This window comes from Hemiscyllium ocellatum, chromosome 8 (assembly GCF_020745735.1).
Source record: "Hemiscyllium ocellatum isolate sHemOce1 chromosome 8, sHemOce1.pat.X.cur, whole genome shotgun sequence".
NCBI classification, from domain to species: Eukaryota; Metazoa; Chordata; class Chondrichthyes; order Orectolobiformes; family Hemiscylliidae; genus Hemiscyllium; species Hemiscyllium ocellatum.
In genome coordinates, this window is record NC_083408.1 from 50,756,477 (window position 1) to 50,777,835 (window position 21,359).

At 37.9% G+C, this 21,359-nt stretch overlaps 1 protein-coding gene across 3 annotated transcripts in view; it reads right to left on the minus strand.

Annotated features, from left to right (window-relative positions):
• Positions 1–21,359, minus strand: part of LOC132818203 (RNA-binding protein Nova-1) — a 283,933-nt gene that overhangs the window by 98,328 nt on the left and 164,246 nt on the right. For all 3 annotated transcript variants that reach the window (XM_060828982.1, XM_060828981.1, XM_060828979.1), the window contains exon 3: positions 3,311–3,477. In XM_060828982.1, coding sequence (XP_060684965.1) covers positions 3,311–3,477 — 167 coding nt within the window. The remainder of the gene's footprint in view (positions 1–3,310; positions 3,478–21,359) is intronic.

Here is a 21,359-nt window from a genome sequence, read left to right on the forward strand (position 1 = left end):
AAAATAGTTTGCCTATTTGTCTGAGACTCTCCCAGATTGGAAAATAAATCTCTTAAGCGCTGCTACACGAATCTGGGGAGAAATGAAGTGCTTTGCACTTGGGGTATGCACTTTCTTCCCTGCTATTCCAGTTGCTCTCTGACTACTAGAACTTGGCAAACCACACACCCCACTAGGACACCAGGATTATCTACTTACAACCTTGATGTGTAAAGACACTAAGACACCAACATGTGAATTTGGCAGCTTAATAATGGTGAAACATCAATGCTCTGTTCACAGACACTAAGGCCCAGATAGATCTAGTTCAATTTACATCGCATGAAAATATTTACTTAAATTTCCTTTGTTTCCTCCTTTATGCAACGAAACAGATACTCTAATGGCCAGAGCAACACAGATTGGAGCTGCGCATCAGAGCCATGTGGAATCCTCAATTCAGGTTAGTCTCTGGGAATTGCCCAGGAAAGTGACGTTGTCTCCTCCACCAAGAACCCAAGAATCCATTAATGTCAGAGAATTCAGACATTTCCAAATCAGTTACACTTAGTATCTTCCCAGGAAATGTTAAAAGATTAATAATCTATTCTAACCTCTGGATAAGAGTTAATGTGACCCCTTAACTCACAACTGAGTTAACTCACCTACTTCATCCACTGTGTTCCCATCAGTAAATATTTGACATACCCATTTTCCTGTCAGTGAGGGAGATAAAGGGGGCAGGGAGTTACAGCTGATTGCAATTTGCACTTCCAAGGCAGACAAAGACAACTGCATACACTAAAGTGGAGCTGCCTTCAGTTAGATCCAACTTTCACAAGTGGGATATCCAAACTATAATGTGCACTTTAGACCGATCAGAAAAAGGCCCAAAGCTGCTGGTGTTCTTTGCAGAGGTGAGGTACTCTTCTGGACAGGTCCAAGGACATCTTCAGAAGAGATAAATTGTAATTAGGCTGAGTTTTCTGAAATTCAAGTGTCCTTTGAGATTATTAAAAGTAGACATAAATGTGCATGAAAAGTCGATAAACTCTTTGAAATTGCGAGGCTGATTGGAACTGTCAAACTGTGAAACTGTCAAGGAAACTGTCAGTCTGTCAAGTGAAATGGAAAAGGGAGCTTTTGACACAGCTGTCAAACTCAACCAATATAAATGTCCTTGCCATTAAAATTTGAAACAACTGGCTGCATTGTAAAAGCAAATCAGGACTTACTGTTTCACTCTGTCTGTTGACCTAAGTCTGAGAGTTATTATTTCAGCATTTGTGTTGCACATCTGGTTTCACAACCTTGGGTGCCTATCAATTCACAATTTTATTGACAGCTCCAAGTACTTACAAGTTTTTGGAGCAGGGCTATAAATTAAATGCTTACTTTTAATAGGCAATTATATAGCTGAATGAAATTAACTGTAGCATTTTTTTGTTGACATACAGTGAATTGATTAATAGACACTTATAATATTATTTTATTTAATTTTAACAATGAGTCCTGAGTTCTGCCTATGGTGGACACTGAGTGAGTTGGCATGGGAGTTGTAAGAGCAAAGAATGGTAGGTGAGGAGGCATGCCTTGAAGCTGGATTGGGAATATCAACAGCAATGGAGTGGACAGAAAGGAATAGCTTGCCATGCAGGGTTTGAGGGGTAGGTAAGAAGTAGGACCTGAAATGAGTAGACATTGATGGGGCATGTGGTGAGAGGTGAGGACTGAATTTTGTTGTATTTTTATGTTAAAGCCGGGTCAAAGTACAGGAGTGCTGAGGTCAGCCATTTTTTTGCCGAGCTCCACACCCAGCATCCCCTGAGGCTCTGTCCACATCCCTTCCAAGGGCTGCAGACCTAAGTTTGATCTATAACTCACATCCCATAACCATGGGGATACCTTCCATAGGTTGGCAGAGCTGCAAAGCTTTTGTGACTCTGCAATCCTGACCCAGTAATGAACACTTAGGTCAAGGTTTTATTGCCAGTTTCACTTGGCTGATTGTTTTCTGGCTAAACAGGCACACAACTTGATTGTAGACTGTTATTACTCCAGTGAGAGCAACCAAGAATAAACCTCTCCCGTGAACGATGTTAATTGGTTCTATATGACGGCAAAAATGAGACTGGAAATGTCATATATGCAGAGCAGTAGCCACAACCTCATGTTCTTGTACTGCGGGACCAATACTAATTATCCAGTGAACAGATTTTTCGTAAAACTGAGTTTTGAAATAAATAATTTGATACTGAAACTTTCCTGCTGATCAGTATTCCTGTTTATGAGCTATAATTTACATTTATCTCCAAGAAATTAATTTAGAACCTGAATGCATTCAAAGTTTCAATATATTGCGATACTTGTTCTGATGTTACTTGAATCATGTCCTAACAAAGGAAAGCTGATCTACAAATTCATCTCAAAATTCTCATTCGTAGCAGCTTTTGATTTAGAAAATCCTTTCGAAATTGGTAACTTGAAAATGTACCTTGATTTCACAGAGAAACCAGTGACGTTGAAGGCTGTAAAGGATTTCATTCATATTCAAGACCACAAAATGAATGATATTATGGTACCAAACAAAAATCCATCTAGGAACTAAACAGGAATCACAAATTTGAAAAATATCTTGTCCCAATTGCAGAACGGTCAGGAAAATGAAGGAACACTTATGGTAAATACAACTTGTACAACAAAGCTAAGGTAAATAATGCACACCTAACTTTATTGCTTCATGAAAACATAGTGATTTACACAATCATTAATCCCTGGACAAGCAGATGACATGCACATCTAAGCTGCATGGAACAATTTTCTCTTTCATCTAAAAAGGTTTTGTGTTTTCCCATATTTCTTCACACAGACGTATTGCAGACAATCTTCCTTTAACAATATGCTTGGTTAGTAAAATTCTTACACCTTGAGAATTAGTTTAAAAATTCCCATTCTCAAAAAGTGGGCAAAAATAGTTCACCACATGGCAGAAATATATCCTAGCTTTCTTTCAGTTTCATAAAACTAAATTAATAATAACAGCCTGGAAGTCATGAGCACAGATTTGAGATGGTGGTGGGAGCTGGCTGAGTTATAGTCATTAATTGATCATCCAGTTTAAAACATGTGAAGCCAAAAAGGCTCCTTCATTCCTCGATAACAGTCATATTAATTTTGCAATCTCTTTGAACTGGCTTTTAATGTTATCACTGCCACAGTTTTACCAGCCACATGACAGTAGACTTGCTGCCATACCCCTCCTCCACCACCAAATGCACTTACTAATTCTACTTCAAAATAGCAGACATATTTTATGTTATTAATAGCTTACTTGTTTGATGCGATCCGGGTTCACGGTGGTCTGAGGCTGCAGGATGCTAACTGGCTCTGTCTTTGCCACATTCTGAGGCATTTCTCGTATCTTCTCTGCAATGAAGCTGTGAACAGCATTCAGAGCTTCAACTGTTCCCTGGATCAGGCAGACACGCTCTGTTGTTCCTGAAATGTAACACAAAAAAAATCAAAGTGAAAAAAGAAACAAAGACAAGCTGTCTAGGTGTATGAAGACAATCAGTTCACTGTTAGTTGTTTGAAAATATATACACAAATATGTACAAGATTTTATTGACAGCTTTATAAAACAACAGATTAAAAAATTGGTTTTATTTAAATAAATTTTCAAAAGTATGCAGTATTATGTGTCAGATAAGAGCTTTGTGCACAAATAATGCTAAGTGAATTAAGGGAATTTGGTCATGTGGATAGAAAGATGGGCAGAGGACTGAAAGCAAAGGACATAGATAAAAGCATATTTGATCATTTTTGACAATTAGAAATCCCTATTGGAATCGTGCAGAATTGGTGGGAAGATTCCTTGGTTGAGTATCAGCTCACTGAAATGATTAGGAATGCTCCTTGCATAGAAACATGTTCTGGCAGGGACTCAAGCTCAGAGCTTCCAGCCCAGAGATAGGCATGCTATCGCTCAGCCACAAGACATCCATATCGTTGTTATTTTTCAAAAAAAAGTTAATGGTTTGGAAAATTAGCAGGTGACTGCTATTAGACTAAGTGGTTCACCTGGAAAATGCTCAGCCATGGTCAAATCGTCTGTTCAATACTGGAAGGTTTCAAAATAATATTTGAACCTTGGTCAAACACAGAGAAACGTATTGCATGAGTCGTAAACATTGAGGGTACATATACTTTGAAGGAGAGACTGAGTTGGGAAGATGTTGATTGAGCTTCAACAGGGGCAGATTATATATTAGACTGACTGGGAGTTTGGATGTGAAAATCTTAGTTGGTCTTGCAGCACTTACAAATATGACTGCTAGCTGACAGAAATCATACTAATGCACACTGCGATGATAGGTAAGGTACAATGAATTATAGACATTTGGTCAGAAGCAGTGATGGAGAGACTTGGTGTTCATGTTGGACCCAATTTACATAAAAAGCAGGAACAGACACAAATTGACACTGGACAGATACCTGCTAAATCAGTTGATAAATACACTACCCAGTAAGGAACTAAGCAGGTAGACCTGGATGGTCCATGTTCAGTCTCTATTCTGTGCTGAATTGATGCTTAGATAGCACAGGTTTAACCAACCTCTTTTTGATCCTCTTGGATTGGGAAAGATGGGGTTAGGAAGTTGTGGGCATCAGGTGGGTAGGACTACTTATTGTTTGTAACTGCTGGAAAATGCTCATTAATAGATGTTAGATGAGAACAGAATTGTACAATTATCATTTGAAAATAAGTGAAAATAAGTAAAATTTAGGTAAAGCATACAAATGATCTGAGGAAGATAGTTTACAGAGACAGAACATCCCAAACGTGAATATAAACATCTTGGCTTGTAAAACACAGCAAAGTCTGACTTTCTATAGCAGTTTGTAATGAACAAACATTTCAGTTGAATAGGTCAAAGGAGAATAATTGAAATTACAACATACATGCAGCAGAAATAACTCTGAATAAAATAAGAAAATAAATTTGGATTTATTGACAAATTTAAATGCAACTATAGCACATTTCTCGCAACAGTATTGTGCAGGAAAGCCCCAACCCCTGCAGGCTTCCCTGAAAGCATAAATATTTTTCCACATAATAATCAACTATCGTGAATTACTTAATTAAATTATGTAATCACTGCTCCACGGCAATTCTGTATACACATAGAAGTTTTATACAACACACAAGTTGACTTTTTAAATCAGGCACAGGAACATGATGCCCAGATAATCCCAGCATTTTGTCTGTGATGTGATGGTGATATGTCAATACTGTACTGGGGCTGGAGGAATATACAGCACCAACAGCTACTGAAGTGGCAGGAGCTTCATGCAGACTATTAATAATAAAGGCAGTTGGCAGCCATGACGGCACTTGTCAATGCTTTACTGAGGATAGCAGGCAGCTCCTCAGAGTAGCAGCCTCACCATGCATGGACGTGGTCAAATGGCTAAATGGAGAGCAAAAGTGCATGATCCAGCCCAGGGTCCCACAGCTCCGGACATCTAACATATAACAAACTTTTACCTGCTGTGAACCTGACAGCTATGCACTACTGAAGTTGGAAGCTGCAAAAAAAACCTTATTTTTCTCATAGATCTGTTTTCTAGAACTACTAAATGCTGCCACTTGAATTCATTCCTGTGCTGCCATCAAAGGCAGGTTTGAGCTTTCAATTATTCTGACATAAAGTGGGACAGAATTGAAGGGGAGACTGAGATTTAAATATGATTTGGAGATGCCAGTGTTGGATTGGGTGTACAAAGTTAAAAATCACACAACACCAGGTTATAGTACAACAGATTTAATTGGAAGCACACTAGCTTTCGAAGCGCTGCTCCATCATTAGATTTACATATGTCAGGATATTCATCAATGACATTTATTACTAACCAGAACAACTTAAAATATGGATATGATTCAAGCAGTTAAAAACGTAAATATTAGAACTCAAGGTAGTTTTATGTTGGCAAGTCTCCAGGAAAGCTTGTGTTAAAATTTCAAGCACAAGCTCTCGTCAAACAGTTCAATATCTTTATTACAAACAACAATAATTACCTCCAGAAATCATGTGTATGATTTCATTCAATGGTTTTCCCTGTTAAATAATTCCATACATCCATTGGCCTTATTTATAAATATTTCAGCCTGAATTCTCTATTTATTCACAATTAAGAATTAATTTCAATTTTATCTAAATATTTTGTGAGAAATTTAGAGCTTTGGACAAATTAAAGTCAAACTTTGAAAAGATCGATAATGCTGTTCCAAATAAATCAAAACATATTTATCTAGTTACTCAACCTCAATTTTATGAGTACTTTGATCCTATTTTAGTTCTTATCTTTTTCTGATGATGCTGTTACTATTCCCCCGAGGACAACTTTAAGAAGCACATTGATTAACTTTCATGAAAGGGACTCAAGGGAGTCTTCAGATTGAAAGCATTAATTCTGTACTAAATGATGGCACGCGATATGGGTTGATCAATATAGCTAGCATAAGCATTCTACAGAAGGTCAATGGACAACATATGAAAACAAAACAAATATCATGTTACAGTCCCAGTGTTGAACCTAGACTAAAAGGCAGCATGTTAGAGAGGGGAGGAAAAAAACACTTATGAAATATTCATGCATCTTTCCCTCTTGAATAAGGAAATGATATGAATGCTTGCATAAACTATTCAACAATGCAGTTAACTGTCTCATACAAGTTAATCTAGCTTTTTTCAAAAACAGCCCAACATAATTTTACATCTTTCCATTATTGAAGTCGTGTTATTTATCTCTTCACATACCCATAAAACAATTTGTTGAGCAGAAAGTAATATCTAGAAAACATCAGCACTTTTAATATATTCATTTTACATGTTAACAATGTATATGTAAAAATAACTCAAATTGGTAATGGCTTTACTTACATTCAATGGGAATCATTAACCAAGTGGAGATATTCTAGCAATTAATACATTAGTTAAACCATTTGACATCTAATATACAACTAAGATTTCAGCAGAAATTCATACTATTAATAATTGTGAATTACAAAATATGGGATGCATTTTAATACCTGAAAAACAAATGGGACAAGGACTGGTCATATATTAAAAATTTAAAACACACCTCCAACCTGCTCTCTCCTGTGTTTAATGGCAAGGGGTAGGCAGCCAACCAGCTCACAGGAGATGGGTTGTACAGTTAAATATGAATACGTAAACAGAAGTAGGCCATTCAGCCCATGTAGTTAACCTTGCCATTCTAGATTATGGCTAGTTATCTCCTTTATGTCACTTGCCTGCACTATTTCTAATTCACTTAATCTCCAGAAATCTATTGATTTTTGTCCTTAACCTGGTCAATAACCTGCCCTTCTGTGGCAGAGAATTCTAAAGATTCACCACCCTATGAGTAAAGAACTTCATTCTCATCTCAGTCTTAAATGGCCTGCCCTTTACCCTGAAATATATCCCTGATTCTCAAGTCATGAGCCAAGGGAAATTTCATATTTTACCCACCCTGTCATGCCCTAGAAGAATCTTACAAGTTTTAGAGATTGTTTTAGAAGTGAATAACTCATTTACTTACATTATTCTCCATCTATCTTAGCCCATGCTAGTTGTCTTTGAGCCTCTTACATGCTCCTTACAACTCATGTTTCTACCTAGTTTGATATCAGCAAATTTGGAAATATTGCAATTGGCCATATATCCAAATCATTTATAAAGATTGTGAACAATTGTAGTCTTAGCATTAACACTTGCAGTAACAGACTAGTAACAGCCTGCCATCCTGAGGATGACTGTTTATTTTTATTCTCTGCTTTCTGTCTATTGATTAAATACCGAACTAAATTAGTACAATTCCCGCAATCCCATGCACTCTAATTTTATTTAGTGATCACCTGTAGTGGGACTCTCATCGAAAGACTTCTGAAAATCTAAATACATTATATCCACCAATTTTCCTTTGTCTATCCTTCAGGTTAACATCATCAAAAAAAACTCTATCAGGTTTGTCAAACATGACTTCCCTTTCAGCAATCCATGTTGACTTTGTCTGTTTTTGCCATTCTTTTCAACATGTTCACTTATCACATCCTTTATACTAATTACGCACGTCAAACTATCAAGTCTGTAATTCTCCACTCTCCCTCTTTCCCCTTTTTAAAATAGTGATTACATTTGCCACATTTTAGACAGAAGGAACCTCTATTGAAGCTATAGAATTATAAACGATAATCTTTACTGTATCCACCATCTCTATTACTACTTCCTTCAACACTCTGGGATGAAGCTCATCTGGCCAGAAGATTTATCAACCTTCAGTGCAGCCAATTATTTAAGTACTACCTCGTTACTAAATACCAAATTCTTTTAGTTCTTCAGTGACACAAATCCTTTGGTCACCTAGTATTTGACAGAAATGTTATGCATCTTTTTCAGAAATGACATAGACAAAGTATCTGTTTAGTTTCTCTACTATTTCCATGTTCTCTTCCGTAAATTATAAGACTCAGCCTTTAATTACTCAGCCTTTAAGCTCCTCGCTGGCTTGCATTTAATTCTCTTTTTACTTTCCTTAGCAGTCTTTTTGGCCACCTTTGCTGGGTCTTAAATTGGTCCAAATAGTCAGGCTTAGCATTATTTCTGGCATTCTCATTAGCTATTTCTTTTAGTTTAATGTAACCATTAATCGATTTTGTTAACCATTGTTGATTCAGCTTTCTATTCAGTTGACTTGCAGGAATATATATCAGTAGTAATATTATGGTTTTATTTAAACAGCAGCCATTGTCTGCTTCCCACCAAATCTTTTAGCATATTTTCCAAAGATAGCATAGTCAACTTGCTCGTCATACCCTCACAGTTTCCTTTGATGAGGAGATTTAAGATTCTAGCTTTAGATTGCACTATGACACATTCAAACTTCAGTAAAATTCTATTGTATATTGCTCACCATTTCCCCAAAGTGCCTTTACAGCAAGGATATTAATTAGCCTTTTCTTAATACAATATACTAAATCCAAACAAGCTGAAGACAACAAATGCTGGAGATCAGAGGGGGTCAAACAACATCCCTGGAGAGAGCGCAAGCTAACATTTTGAATCTGGATGACTCATCATCAGAGTTCTGATGAAGAGTCAGTTAGACTTGAAACGTTAGCTTGCTCACTCTACATGGATGTTGTCTGACCCCCTGTGATCTCCAGTATTTGTTGTCTTCTAGCATCTGCAAGTAATTGTTTCTCCAAAGCATTAGTGTTGACTTGGTTAATCCAGTTCATATGCAAAATGTAGTCACCAACTGTAACCACGCTACTCATGTTATATCTTTAATTTTCTGATTCCTAGCATCCCCAAGATTAGTATGGCAACTTGATATTATATAACAACTGCAACCAATGCCTCCACTTGCAGTTTCATAGGTCCACACAAACTGATTCTACATCTTGATCCTTTGAGCAAAGATCCTTCCACACTTATGGACTGGTGTCAACATTTATTAGGTGTGCTACCCATTTCTTTTCCCTTTTGTCTATTCCTCCTAAATGTAGAACACCCTTGGATAGTGCAACCCTACTCTCAGTCACCCTGTAGCTACATCTTTGTAATGGCAATCAAATCATAGCCACGTATTTTTTTTAATCAATCAGTCCAGGCATGTTAATCCATATTTCTAGAGCAGGTGGGACTTAAAGTTCAATATTTTTGTGAATGTTATGTTAATTCAAGTAGAGCTCCTTTAATACTGCTTTTTTAACATTATTCTCCATTTTTATCCTATTTGATGCTTGCCACGGTTTCTGTCTGTCTTCTATTTTAATGATGCTGATAGTCTCTGGTTCAAACTGCTTTCAGATTTTATTTATTCAAATGGCTGGCTGTGATTCCTGAACCTTGAAAACCTGACAGTCACAAGGAAGTGACGACATGAGTAAGAAAGGGGGTGAGTGCCGACATAAATTTGCCCTTTACTTTCCAGGCTGTCAGACTATCTGATACACCTTCCACTACAAACATCAAGAAAAGTACCCATCATTATTTACACCAATCATTTAATCTGACCCCCAACCAAGATCAGGAATCAGATTCCCCAGTGAGCAGGAGTTTCTCCAGGTATCAGGGATCCAACTCTTCCAGGACCAAAGTTCAGATCCAAGCATTCCTCTCGACTCTTCTAGAAGCTGGGTTAAGTTAGGAAGTCCTACCACTTAAACAAAGTGATCAGTTCCAAGCCATGAGCCAGCAATTGGTTTGCTCTGCTTTTTGGGCATAGTGGTCACTATTTTGACATCCCTGTAGCCATTGTGATTGAGGTGGTTAACACTCCCAATACCAGAGCAAGGTGAAATGCCAGATTTTGTGACAAATAGTTGGCCAGATACTGCAGCAGACTATCTTCAAATGCAACAAGATCTGGATAATATCCAGGTTTGGGTTCTCAAGTGGCAAGTAATGCTCATGCCAATCAGGGGCCAGGCAATGACCAAGTCCAACAAAAGAGAATCAATCCATTGTTCAGTGACACTCAATTGCATTACCATCACTGAATGCACCAATATTAACATCACCATTGATTAGAAACTGAATTGGATTAACCATGTAAATACAATGGCTCCAAGATGAGATCAGAGGCCAGGTACACGGCAGTGAGTAACTCATTTCCTGACTTGCCAAAGCCTATCTATATTTACGAAGCACAAAATAGCAGTGAGGTGGAATACTCCCACCAGCCCTAGATGAGTGCAGCTTAAACAACACTCAAGATGCTTGACACTATTTAGGATACTGCAGCTCAGTTGATCAGCAACATATCCACGAACATTTACTCCCTTCCTCTACCAATGCTCAGTAACAGTCTGTACCCTTTTTCAGATGCAATGCAGAACTTTGCCAAAGCACCTTAGATAGTGCTTTACATCCACCGCCATTTAGAAGGAAAAGGGTAATGGGTACTTGGGAAAGCCATCATCTGCAAGGTCCTCTGCAAATCACTCACCATGCTGGCTTGGAAATGTATCGCCATTCCTTCAGTGTCATGGAGTCAAATTCCTGCAAATTCCTCCCTAACAACATTGTGGGTGTACCTATACCAAATGAACTGCAGTGGTTGAAGAATTCAGCTCATCACCACCTTCTTGAGGCAGCTAGGGATAGGCAATAAATGTTAGCAACACTCACAGTCCACAAATAAAAAAAAATGTAAATAGAGAATTCCTTGATGCAGTAGCTCACATTTTGATGGTATAAAACATGGCTGTCACATTGTGAACCCCCTAATGTGTTGAAATGTTTGGTTTGAAATATTCAACATCAAGAACAATTTTCTAATTTAATGCGGAGTATGTCAATAGATGTCTTTAGTAAGTTTGTGCTCTGTGAAATGTTTTATGTTGAACATACTTGAAAAGCATTTACATGTGAGATGTGAGAAACAACCTACTGAGGTAACTTCCTTATTTTCACTAGCATATCAAGATTAATGACTGCCAAGAACTTTTGCTGCAAAGAAGCAAAAATGTAATTTACCAATTTGCTTTAGTGGTAGTTTAGAATCTAACCTGTGACTACTACTATCCAGGAATGGTTATTTTCTATTTTAAATTACAGCCTGACTGATGCTTTTGCAACCCTGTAGACCTTTTAAGTCGTCTGGAAGCTGTTTACATTTCCAGCACCATGACCCATTTTTAAATATAATTTTGGAGTACTAAAGTATCAAGGGTAGAATGTCACAGTACTTCTCGGAAAATATGTTATGCACAGCTCTCAAAGATTTTAAGGAGGTCTGTGGCTCAGTAATAAGTGCTTTACTCTGAGTTAGTAGCGCTGTGTTAAATCCTAACAAGTCGGGCACATAAGGAACATTCATAAATGGTTCAAATAGTTAGATAAACAGCTGGTTAATCCTGCTAACGTTTGCCCACAATTCCTCAAAGGGAAAAGGTGTATGTGAAAATAAAAATGATCCAAGATTTAGTAAACCACATTGATCTATTCACGGTCCTACCATCTTTGAATGTTTTAAAAAATAAGTATCAAAACAGTAGAGTATCATGGACATCGAAATTCAATCAACCTCTGGGATCAGATGTGGCAACACATTTAACCAATCCAAATAAACTTAGCAGATTGGAGACATGCAGCTAGAAATGTAAGCCATATTCACGACATATAGGCAAATAATAATGCTAATGGTGCGGCACTTGCCTCCAATAAAACAAATTAGCTGAACTTCCTAATTTGAATTTTTCTGAGATAAATAAAATTTTCCAGACCTCTGGAGAGAACTCATTCACCTCACACAATCTAATAAGGAGTCTTTCAAAGATATGTATAACCTCAGAAGTGTTCTCAACAAAATAAATAAAATAGGCATTAAAAAAAAAGTTAATTTTTTAAAAAAATCAGAAGCACAGCGAGCCGCATCTCAAGTTGAAATATTATAATTGACTTGGGGGGGTCTCATGATTCAGTGGTAATGTCCCCACTTCTGGGTCCAGAAGGTTCAAATCCCATCTCCTCCAGAAGACTTCTGAACAGATTCATTAAAAATACCTTAATTCATGAAGACAAGAGGGACTCACTTATTGCTTATGAAGACTCCCCAGTATCATTTCTTTCAGAGATATTAATCGCATTCTGATCAGCCATGAGAATCATTATCTGTTTCTAAATTGCTGAACATTTGTTGCTTTACTGATGTCTGTACTTCACCATCTAAAATGCTGTCAGAATGAAAACATGACAGCAGTTAATTCTTCCTTCATCAATCAGATTTTGGGTCTGTTATTAGCACCGTCAGCATTCACTGAAGTCAGACAAGTCCAAGAACAACTGGGTATCAGGTGGACATAGCCCTTCCTTCAACAAATAGAAACAGTAATGTCAAGTTGAAGTTCAGATGGTTCAATAAAATTACCGGCAACCTACGCACTGATAGTAATAATAACAACAATAAAATACATTTATTCATTACAAATCAATCCACAGCACATACTCATTCACAGATAAGCAAAATATGGCAGATGTGAGAAATCAAAAATAAAAACAATAAATGCTGGTAACATTTAGTAGGTCTGGCAGTATCTGGGGAGATGGAAGAAAGCCATCAACGTGAAATGTTAATTCTGTTTCTCTCCCTACAGATGCTGGCAGACAGTCACTTTTCTTGGAAAAGGTAATCGCAAAAAAAACTGTACAGTTTAAGTTATGTACATCAAACAGCTAATGCCAACTACTCAGCAAATTAACATTTCAGAACAGAAGTCTATGGAAATCTCTCACCTATAATCGTGGACAAAAATGGAACAACAAAATCATTGGCTGTTAGCCATTTTATTCTGTGCTATTACTCTTGATCTGAATCAGAAGGTTATAGGATCAAGTTCCACCCAATGGACACAGATCTTTCCTTGCAGCATTAGGGAATGGCTCCAATCAAACATGCCTGCTTTTTCAGTAAGGTGTTAAACTAGGGATACATTTGCTCTCTTTGAAAGACCTTTTGGGTGGAATGTTCTCATTTGCACTTAAGTTGAGTCAGAGTCATGAAGCTGAGTCCACCAAGGCTTGCACAGCTTTTCTCATGCAGTCTTCTACTGTTCAATTAGTTTGTTATGCAACTGAGGACTCCAGTGCCCTTATTGTGGAATCATGTAGTAGGAGAGGCAAACACACTCATCGCTATCAGGATCTTGCAGTGTTCTTGCCCCGGTTCAATATTTAAAAATCAGCTATACTGCCAGTTCAGACACTACAAGCCCAATGACTGCCCTCACACCACGATACTCAACCATTATCACTGAGAATGTGAGCCCGAAAACAATAAGGCACACTCCCTACTTCATGGACAGGAACCCAGAAAGGTGTTAGTGGATAGAGTGGTGCAGAGGAGTGCTGGTCTTTACCCTACTGACCACTGCAGGAGACAACAGCAGCAGATGCAATAAGCCTGAAATTTGTCTTTTTTTTAATGAAAGAAGGTTGAGACAGAGGTAACAACTGGTCTGCTCAAATTCAATAAATTAAACAGCTTGGGAGGCCTTTTTTAAAAATTAGAATAATAGAAGCAGCCTGAATGGGTGGGGTCAAGCTCCCACAGAACCAAGATTTTTAGTTTTAATCTTCAACAGCTGTTGCTAGGGTATTGACGCTCGATGCAGAAGTTCTTATTTCCTTGCGAGACAATGTATTTTACTAAATTTGTCTTTAACAAAGTTAAAAATCACACATCACCAGGTTATAGTCCAACAGGTTTACTTGGAGTGCTTTCGGAGTGTCGCTCCTTCATTAGGTGGTTGTGGAGATTAAGATCATGCTCACAGAGTTTATAGCCAAAGGAGTCCAGTATCATGGAGATATGATACAGTAAACAATCTTTGATTACAACTTTCATCTTATATAATGGAATATGCTGGTTTCTGCTCTTTGATATGTAAATCCCAGGGCTTCTTTTAAATTATATTCTCAAGTTAGCTCAGCTTTTTAAACAATAGGTGTGAAGTCTGTCTGTGTCAGACTGACCAACCCTCTGTATCATTTTACAGAGTTTTACTTGATGCATGCAGTTTTGAATAAAACAAAATGTAAATCTGCAAAAACAAATTCACCTCATTAGCTTATATGTGTGCATGCAGGAGCAACAGATTGAGTGTGCATGTGAGTGTGGGAATTTGGGTGGAAATGCACATGATAGAGTGTGTGTGTGTATAAGCTTGGTTAAGTGTGTGTGTGTGTGTGTGTGTGTGTGTGTGTGTGTGTGTGTGAGAGAGAGAGAGAGAGAGAGAGAGAGAGAGAGAGAGAGTGATGGGGTTCCAAATAATGTGGTGTAAAAATAAAGTGTGTTTTGCTTAAAGTCGAGTAGTTTGACCAAATGAACTGCATCTGGAATACAACATCTTACACTTACCTTTAAAGTAAGAAAAAGTTATGGTCGAGGCTATGTTCTCAATATATTTTGACGATGTTTCGTCTTGTCTATAACATATAACACCTTCACATTCTTCCTAAAGTGTGGTGCTTGGAATTAGACACAATACCCAGATGAGGCTGAATCAGTGGCTTGTTAACATTTAATACAACTTCTTTGGTTTCATATTCTATGCCTCTATTTTTATGAAATCCACATCCTCATGACTCTTGCTACTTTCTCAAAATGCCACATTACCTTTAATGATTCACCTGACTTGGATAGTGTACTCTATATAATATTGTTTATCCTTGTTCTTTATACCAAAATGCCTCACTTCACTCTTCTCCATGTTAAATTTCATATGTCACGTGGTTGGCCTTTCCATCAACATGTGTCCCTTTGTAGTATGGCACTTCCTTCTTCAAGGTTCACAATACTTCTAAGTTTTTGTGCTATCTGTATATTTTGAAATTATGCCCTATACCCAATTTTGATCATTAATGTAGATCAGACAGAGCAGGAAACACCTGATAGACATCCAATTGAGATTAATTGCCAAAACTAAAGCATGCACATTTCGGCATTTCCCTCAGTAATGACACATTTTGCTGGAATTGATTTAATCTTTATCTTCCTAGTAAAGTTTATGTCCCACAAATGACTTTTACATAGATCTCTGTTAAGTCCATTACAAACATGACCTACTCTCACGTACTTGTGATAAATCCTGCAAGCAGAGGTTTTTTAATAAGGATGTTTGCCACTGTGATAGCAATAAAGCAGTGTGATGCAAATTTGTGCAACGTACTCATTTCTGAATTTTGCAACAACTGGTGAGAAAATGAAATACATTTTTAAAATTTCAGCTCATCTATAATGTGCCAGTGGTGAGAATATTTCCTATTAGTCAAAATCTGATGACATATAGATATCAATTGTAACATCAGGAAGGATTGAGCCTCACAGCAGCCCACATGAAATAGTGTAAAGCCAAAAAGAAAGAGTTAACCAAGAGTGCTCTCAATATCTTAAAGTTGCTTTAAACAACAAATAGGTTCTGCAGCTATGGTAAAGGGCTTATGCTCGAAACGTCGAATTCTCTATTCCTGAGATGCTGCCTGGCCTGCTGTGCTTTGACCAGCAACACATTTGCATCTGCAGCTATGGTGGCAGGGACAACATCAAGGACAGAGAATAACAATAACAAGCACATATTCCAAAATAGTGTCCACAAAGGTGTTAAGCTAACATAATATGAAACAATTTTCTATATATTTTGTATGAGAACATCATTAATGTGCAGTCCATATGCAGTCCTATTGTTGTGTGTCATGTTGAAATCAGTATCTACTTCATATTACTGTAATTACAATTCTTTTAGGCTCCATTAGAGTTGAGCTTCTCTGCAGCATTTTTTTTTCAATATTTGGAAGCAACATTTCATTTGATCTCAAACTGATCTGAATCCCATTTAATCCAATGCGTTAGCACAAGTTTAAGTCTCCTGAAAGGAGCTCCGTACACCAGCATCTAAATTTACTTTCCACAATTAAGCTGAAAGGATAAATTACAGGTTTTTCAAATGACCTGAAGCCAACCTTATTCAAACCTGTTGTGATGATGCTTTTGGCATGAGTTTCATTAAAGCTGGACTTCTCAGTAGCCAACAGCGTATTCTATTTGGAGACACTCTCTATCATGCAGAAATTTCATTTGAAGTGAATAATGTAGGAATAACTTAATAGCTAGCATATATTAATGCATTAACTATATTAGCAGAGCATTATTATGACAAGTACATTGTATGGCAACTACATTCTTTGGCAGTGGTACTGTGGATTGTCTAATATGTCAAAATATCTGCAACAGTTATTCATCAAATATTCAAAATCCATTGAATTACAAGATGCATTATTTAATTAAACGGTCTTTACCAAAACATTGCACACACATTATTTTTCCTTTATTTACAGCAGTTTTCTCTCTTTCCATCCAGTTTCTCTATCTTACCAGACCATGATTTGGAGATGTTGGTGTTGGACTGGGGAGTACAAAGTTAAAAATCACACAACACCAGGTTATAGTCCAACAGGTTTAATTGGAAGCACACTAGCTTTCAGAGCGACGCTTCGGAGTATCACCTGACGAAGGAGCGTTGCTCCGAAAGCTAGTGTGCTTCCAATTAAACCTTTTGGACTATAACCTGGTGTTGTGTGATTTTTAATTTTGCCAGACCAACACTGCTACTGTGGAGTTGTTGCTGTGTGCACCAGGGCAGTAGAATCCAGTAGGCTATTCCATCACTGCAAAACCACAACCAAAACCAATTAAGTCTGCTAAACAATGGATGGGTGAGACAAAGACAAAAGGAAGATCTGTGATAGGTGGAAAGATTGAATGACAAAAGAGTAAATTTTTAGTGCTGAAGGAAATAATGATGGGGCAAGAAAACAAAGGAACAAATAATGTGCCTAGAGCAAACATGCGACAATTGTAAAATGAAATTAAGAATAAAGTGAAACAAACCATGAGAAGAAAAGGTAACTGAAAAGATGGTTGAAGATTGAACTCAATATTCAGGCCTTAAGATTATAAAATGTGCTAATACTCAGGCTTAACCTTCACTGGAAAATCAGGAAGGTTAAGGGAAACAGACGTTCTGGTGAATGCCAAATAAAGAATTAAAACAAGCCAAGGAAGCCCAGAGTCATGCTTGTACAATGAAGGGAGATATTCTGCAAAGTGATCATCGTATCTGCATTTGGTCTCCTCAGTACAGAGGACTCTGCATTTCCGATAGTAAATACAAGATATTAAACCGGAAATCACAGCTTTACATGCAAAACGGGGACATGAGATAGCTTTGGCAAATCGAATTAAGGAGAATCCAAAGGGTTTTTACAAATATATTAAGGACAAAAGAGTAACTAGGGAGAGAATAGGGCCCCTCAAAGATCAGCAAGGGGGCCTTTGTGTGGATCCACAGAAAATGGGGGAGATACTAAATGAATATTTTGCATCAGTATTTACTGTGGAAAAGGATATGGAAAATATAGACAGTAGAGAAATAGATGGTGACATCTTGCAAAATGTCCAGATTACAGAGGAGGAAGTGCTGGATGTCTTGAAACGGTTAAAGGTGGATAAATCCTGAGGACCTGATCAGGTGTACCCGAGAACTCTGTGGGAAGCTAGACAAGTGATTGCTAGTCCTCTTGCTGAGATATTTGTGTCATCGATAGTCACAGGTGATGTGCTGGAAGACTGAGAGGTTGGCAAACGTGGTGTCACTGTTTAAGAAGGGCGGGGTAAGGCCAAGCCAGGGAATTACAGACTGGTGAGCCTGACCTCGGTGGTGGACAAGTTGTTGGAGGGAATCCTGAGGGACAGGACGTACATGTATTTGGAAAGGCAAGGACTGATTAGGGATAGTCAACATGGCTTTGTGCGTGGGAAACCATGTCTCACAAACTTGATTGAGTTTTTTGAAGAAGTAACAAAGCAGATTGATGAGAGCAGAGCAGTAGATGTGCTCTATATGGACTTCAGTAAGGCATTCGACAAGGTTCCCCATGGGAAACTGATTAGCAAGGTTAGATCTCATGGAATACAGGGAGAACTAGTCATTTGGATACAGAACTGGCTCAAAGGTAGAAGACAGAGAGTGATGGTGGAGGGTTGTTTTTCAGACTGGAGGCCTGTGACCAGTGGAGTGCCACAAGGATCGGTGATGGGTCCTCTACTTTTTGCCATTTACATAAATGATTTGGATGCGAGCATAAGAGGTACAGTTAGTAAATTTGCAGATGACACCAAAATTGGAGGTTTAGTGGACAGCAAAGAGGGTTACCTTGGATTACAACAGGATCTGGACCAGATGGGCCAATGGGCTGAGAAGTGGCAGATGGAGTTTAATTCAGATAAACGCAAGATGCTGCGTTTTGGGAAAGCAAATCTTAGCAGAACTCATACACTTAATGGGAAGGTCCTAGGGAGTGTTGTTGAACAAAGAAAACTTGGAGTGCAGGTTCATAGCTCCTTGAAAGTGGAGTCACAGGTAGATAGAATAGTGAAGAAGGTGTTTGGTATGCTTTCCTTTATTGGTCAGAATATTGAGTACAGGAGTTGGGAGATCATGTTGCGGCTATACAGGACAATGGTTAGGCCACTGATGGAATATTGCATGCAATTCTGGTCTCCTTCCTATCGGAAAGATGTTGTGAAACTTGAAAGGGTTCAGAAAAGATTCACAAGATTGTTGCCAGGGTTGGAGGATTTGAGCTACAGGGAGAGGCTGAACAAGCTGGGGCTGTTTTCTCTGGAGAGTCGGAGGCTGAGGGGTGACCTTATAGAGATTTATAAAATTGTGAGGGACATGGATAGGGTAAATAGACAAAGTCTTTTCCCTGGGGATGGGGAGTTCAGAACTAGAGGGCATAGGTTTAGGGTGAGAGGGGAAAGATATAAAAGAGACCTAAGGGGCAACTTTTTTTATACAGAGGGTGATATGTGTATGGAATGAGCTGCCAGAGGATGTGGTGGAGGCTGGTACAATTGCAACATTTAAGAGGCATTTGGATGGGTATATGAATAGGAAGGGTTTGGAGGGTGGGACTAGATTGGGTTGGGATATCTGGTTGGCATGGACAGGTTGGACCGAAGGGTCTGTTTCCATACTGTACATCTCCATGACTCTACTACAAAACCAACCTCAATGAAGGTTCACTAGCTCAGTTGGCTGGATGCCCGGTTTATCATACAAAGTGCTGCTAACAGCGTGGATTCAATTCTTTTATCAGCTGAAGTTATTATGAAGGACTCTCTTTCTCAACCTCTATCTTCACTGGTGGTGTAGCTACCCTTGGATTAAACCAGCACCAATCATCTCTCTCTAATGAGTAGGCAGCCCAATTGTCCAGTAGGACAATGTGATGTTAACTTTTATTCTCTCTGATATAGCTACTGGATTAGATAGATAAGAAATTGGTGATCTTGGACATAAATGTTCAAACCAGAATTACAATTTGATTCACTCAAATGATCATAAATTGACTTGCATTTATTTGAAATAACAATCTGGAACTGAAGCTAGTTTCAGTAGCAGTGATCATGAAATGATCAACAATTGTTGTAAACAGCCATCAGGTTCACTGATGTCTTTTAGAGAAATAAATTTGCTGTCTTTACCTGGTCTTGGCCTACATGTGAGTCCAAGCCTGCCAGCAATGTGGTTGACTTTGATCTGTCCTGAAGGGGCAATTAAGTTGGAAAACAAACACTGTCATTGGCAATAATGTCCAAATTTCATGAAAGAACCCAAAAAAAGGTACTTGTCATGACTACCGAATGCCTATATAGCGCTGTGCAGCTCATGAAATATTTTGAAAGTACTGCCGGCGTTGTAATGTAAGAACGTTAAGGAGCTATGATCATCCAGACTTAAATCTCATTAGCATAGACAATACCAGCATTGCCCTAAACATGAGCGTTTTCTTAAAAATGTTCTTCATCAGAAAACAGTGTTTTCAAGAAATAAAATGAACATTACACATGAGATTAACATTTTTCTGGTTGATAGACAGAGGCATTTTAATAATATTAAATCTTACTGTTTGGATAAAAAAGATATAGAATTCATTGCCTTGTGAATTGATTTATAACCATTATTCTGCATTAAATTTACAATGTATCTTGTTACAGTCAGAACATCAAGGTACATATCAAAGTTTCAACTTTGTTACCTGTGTGGCAAAGTGGCAACGTGGTTTATTTATTTTTTATGATATTTATTTCATTGAAATTAATGGAGCCAAAATTAGGCAGGATCTACTAATGTCATAGAATTCAATCTGCTAGTTTATCAATCAGCTGACCCAGCGCATATCCTTCTCCATTGTCTTATTACGATACTGTCACCTGTCAACAGCAGAATTCAATGAAATCAACCTGATCAGGTGAGGGGGCACCATGCCTTGTTGATTCAGCAAGAAGCTAACAACTAAAAATGCCAAGAACTATCAATTTAAGTACAAATCATGTAAAGTGCTTAACGAAGTTCAGGAATTACTTTACCAGTTTTCAACAGCCGTGAAACAGGCTGATGCTTCAACAAAGTAACAGACTACTTTTGGAAAATATTGTAAATCAATTCATTAACACCGCATGAATCAGTAATGATCTGAAGTGGGACAACTTGTGAAGTTATGAGAGACAGCTGTGATACAAATATTTAATTAACTGCCTTGATTTACCACATCAGGGACAGAGAGTTGCCACTTTATTTATTTTTTTAAACTGAGATTCTTCTTTGCCCTAAATGGAGCAGGTAAATTGTTTTGGAGATTGAGGGTGTGGTTACTAATAATTTATGGAATGACTAAAGTAGGAATGCCAAACGTAATCCCAGCTACCAAAAATGACCCACAGTATCCTACATCATGCAT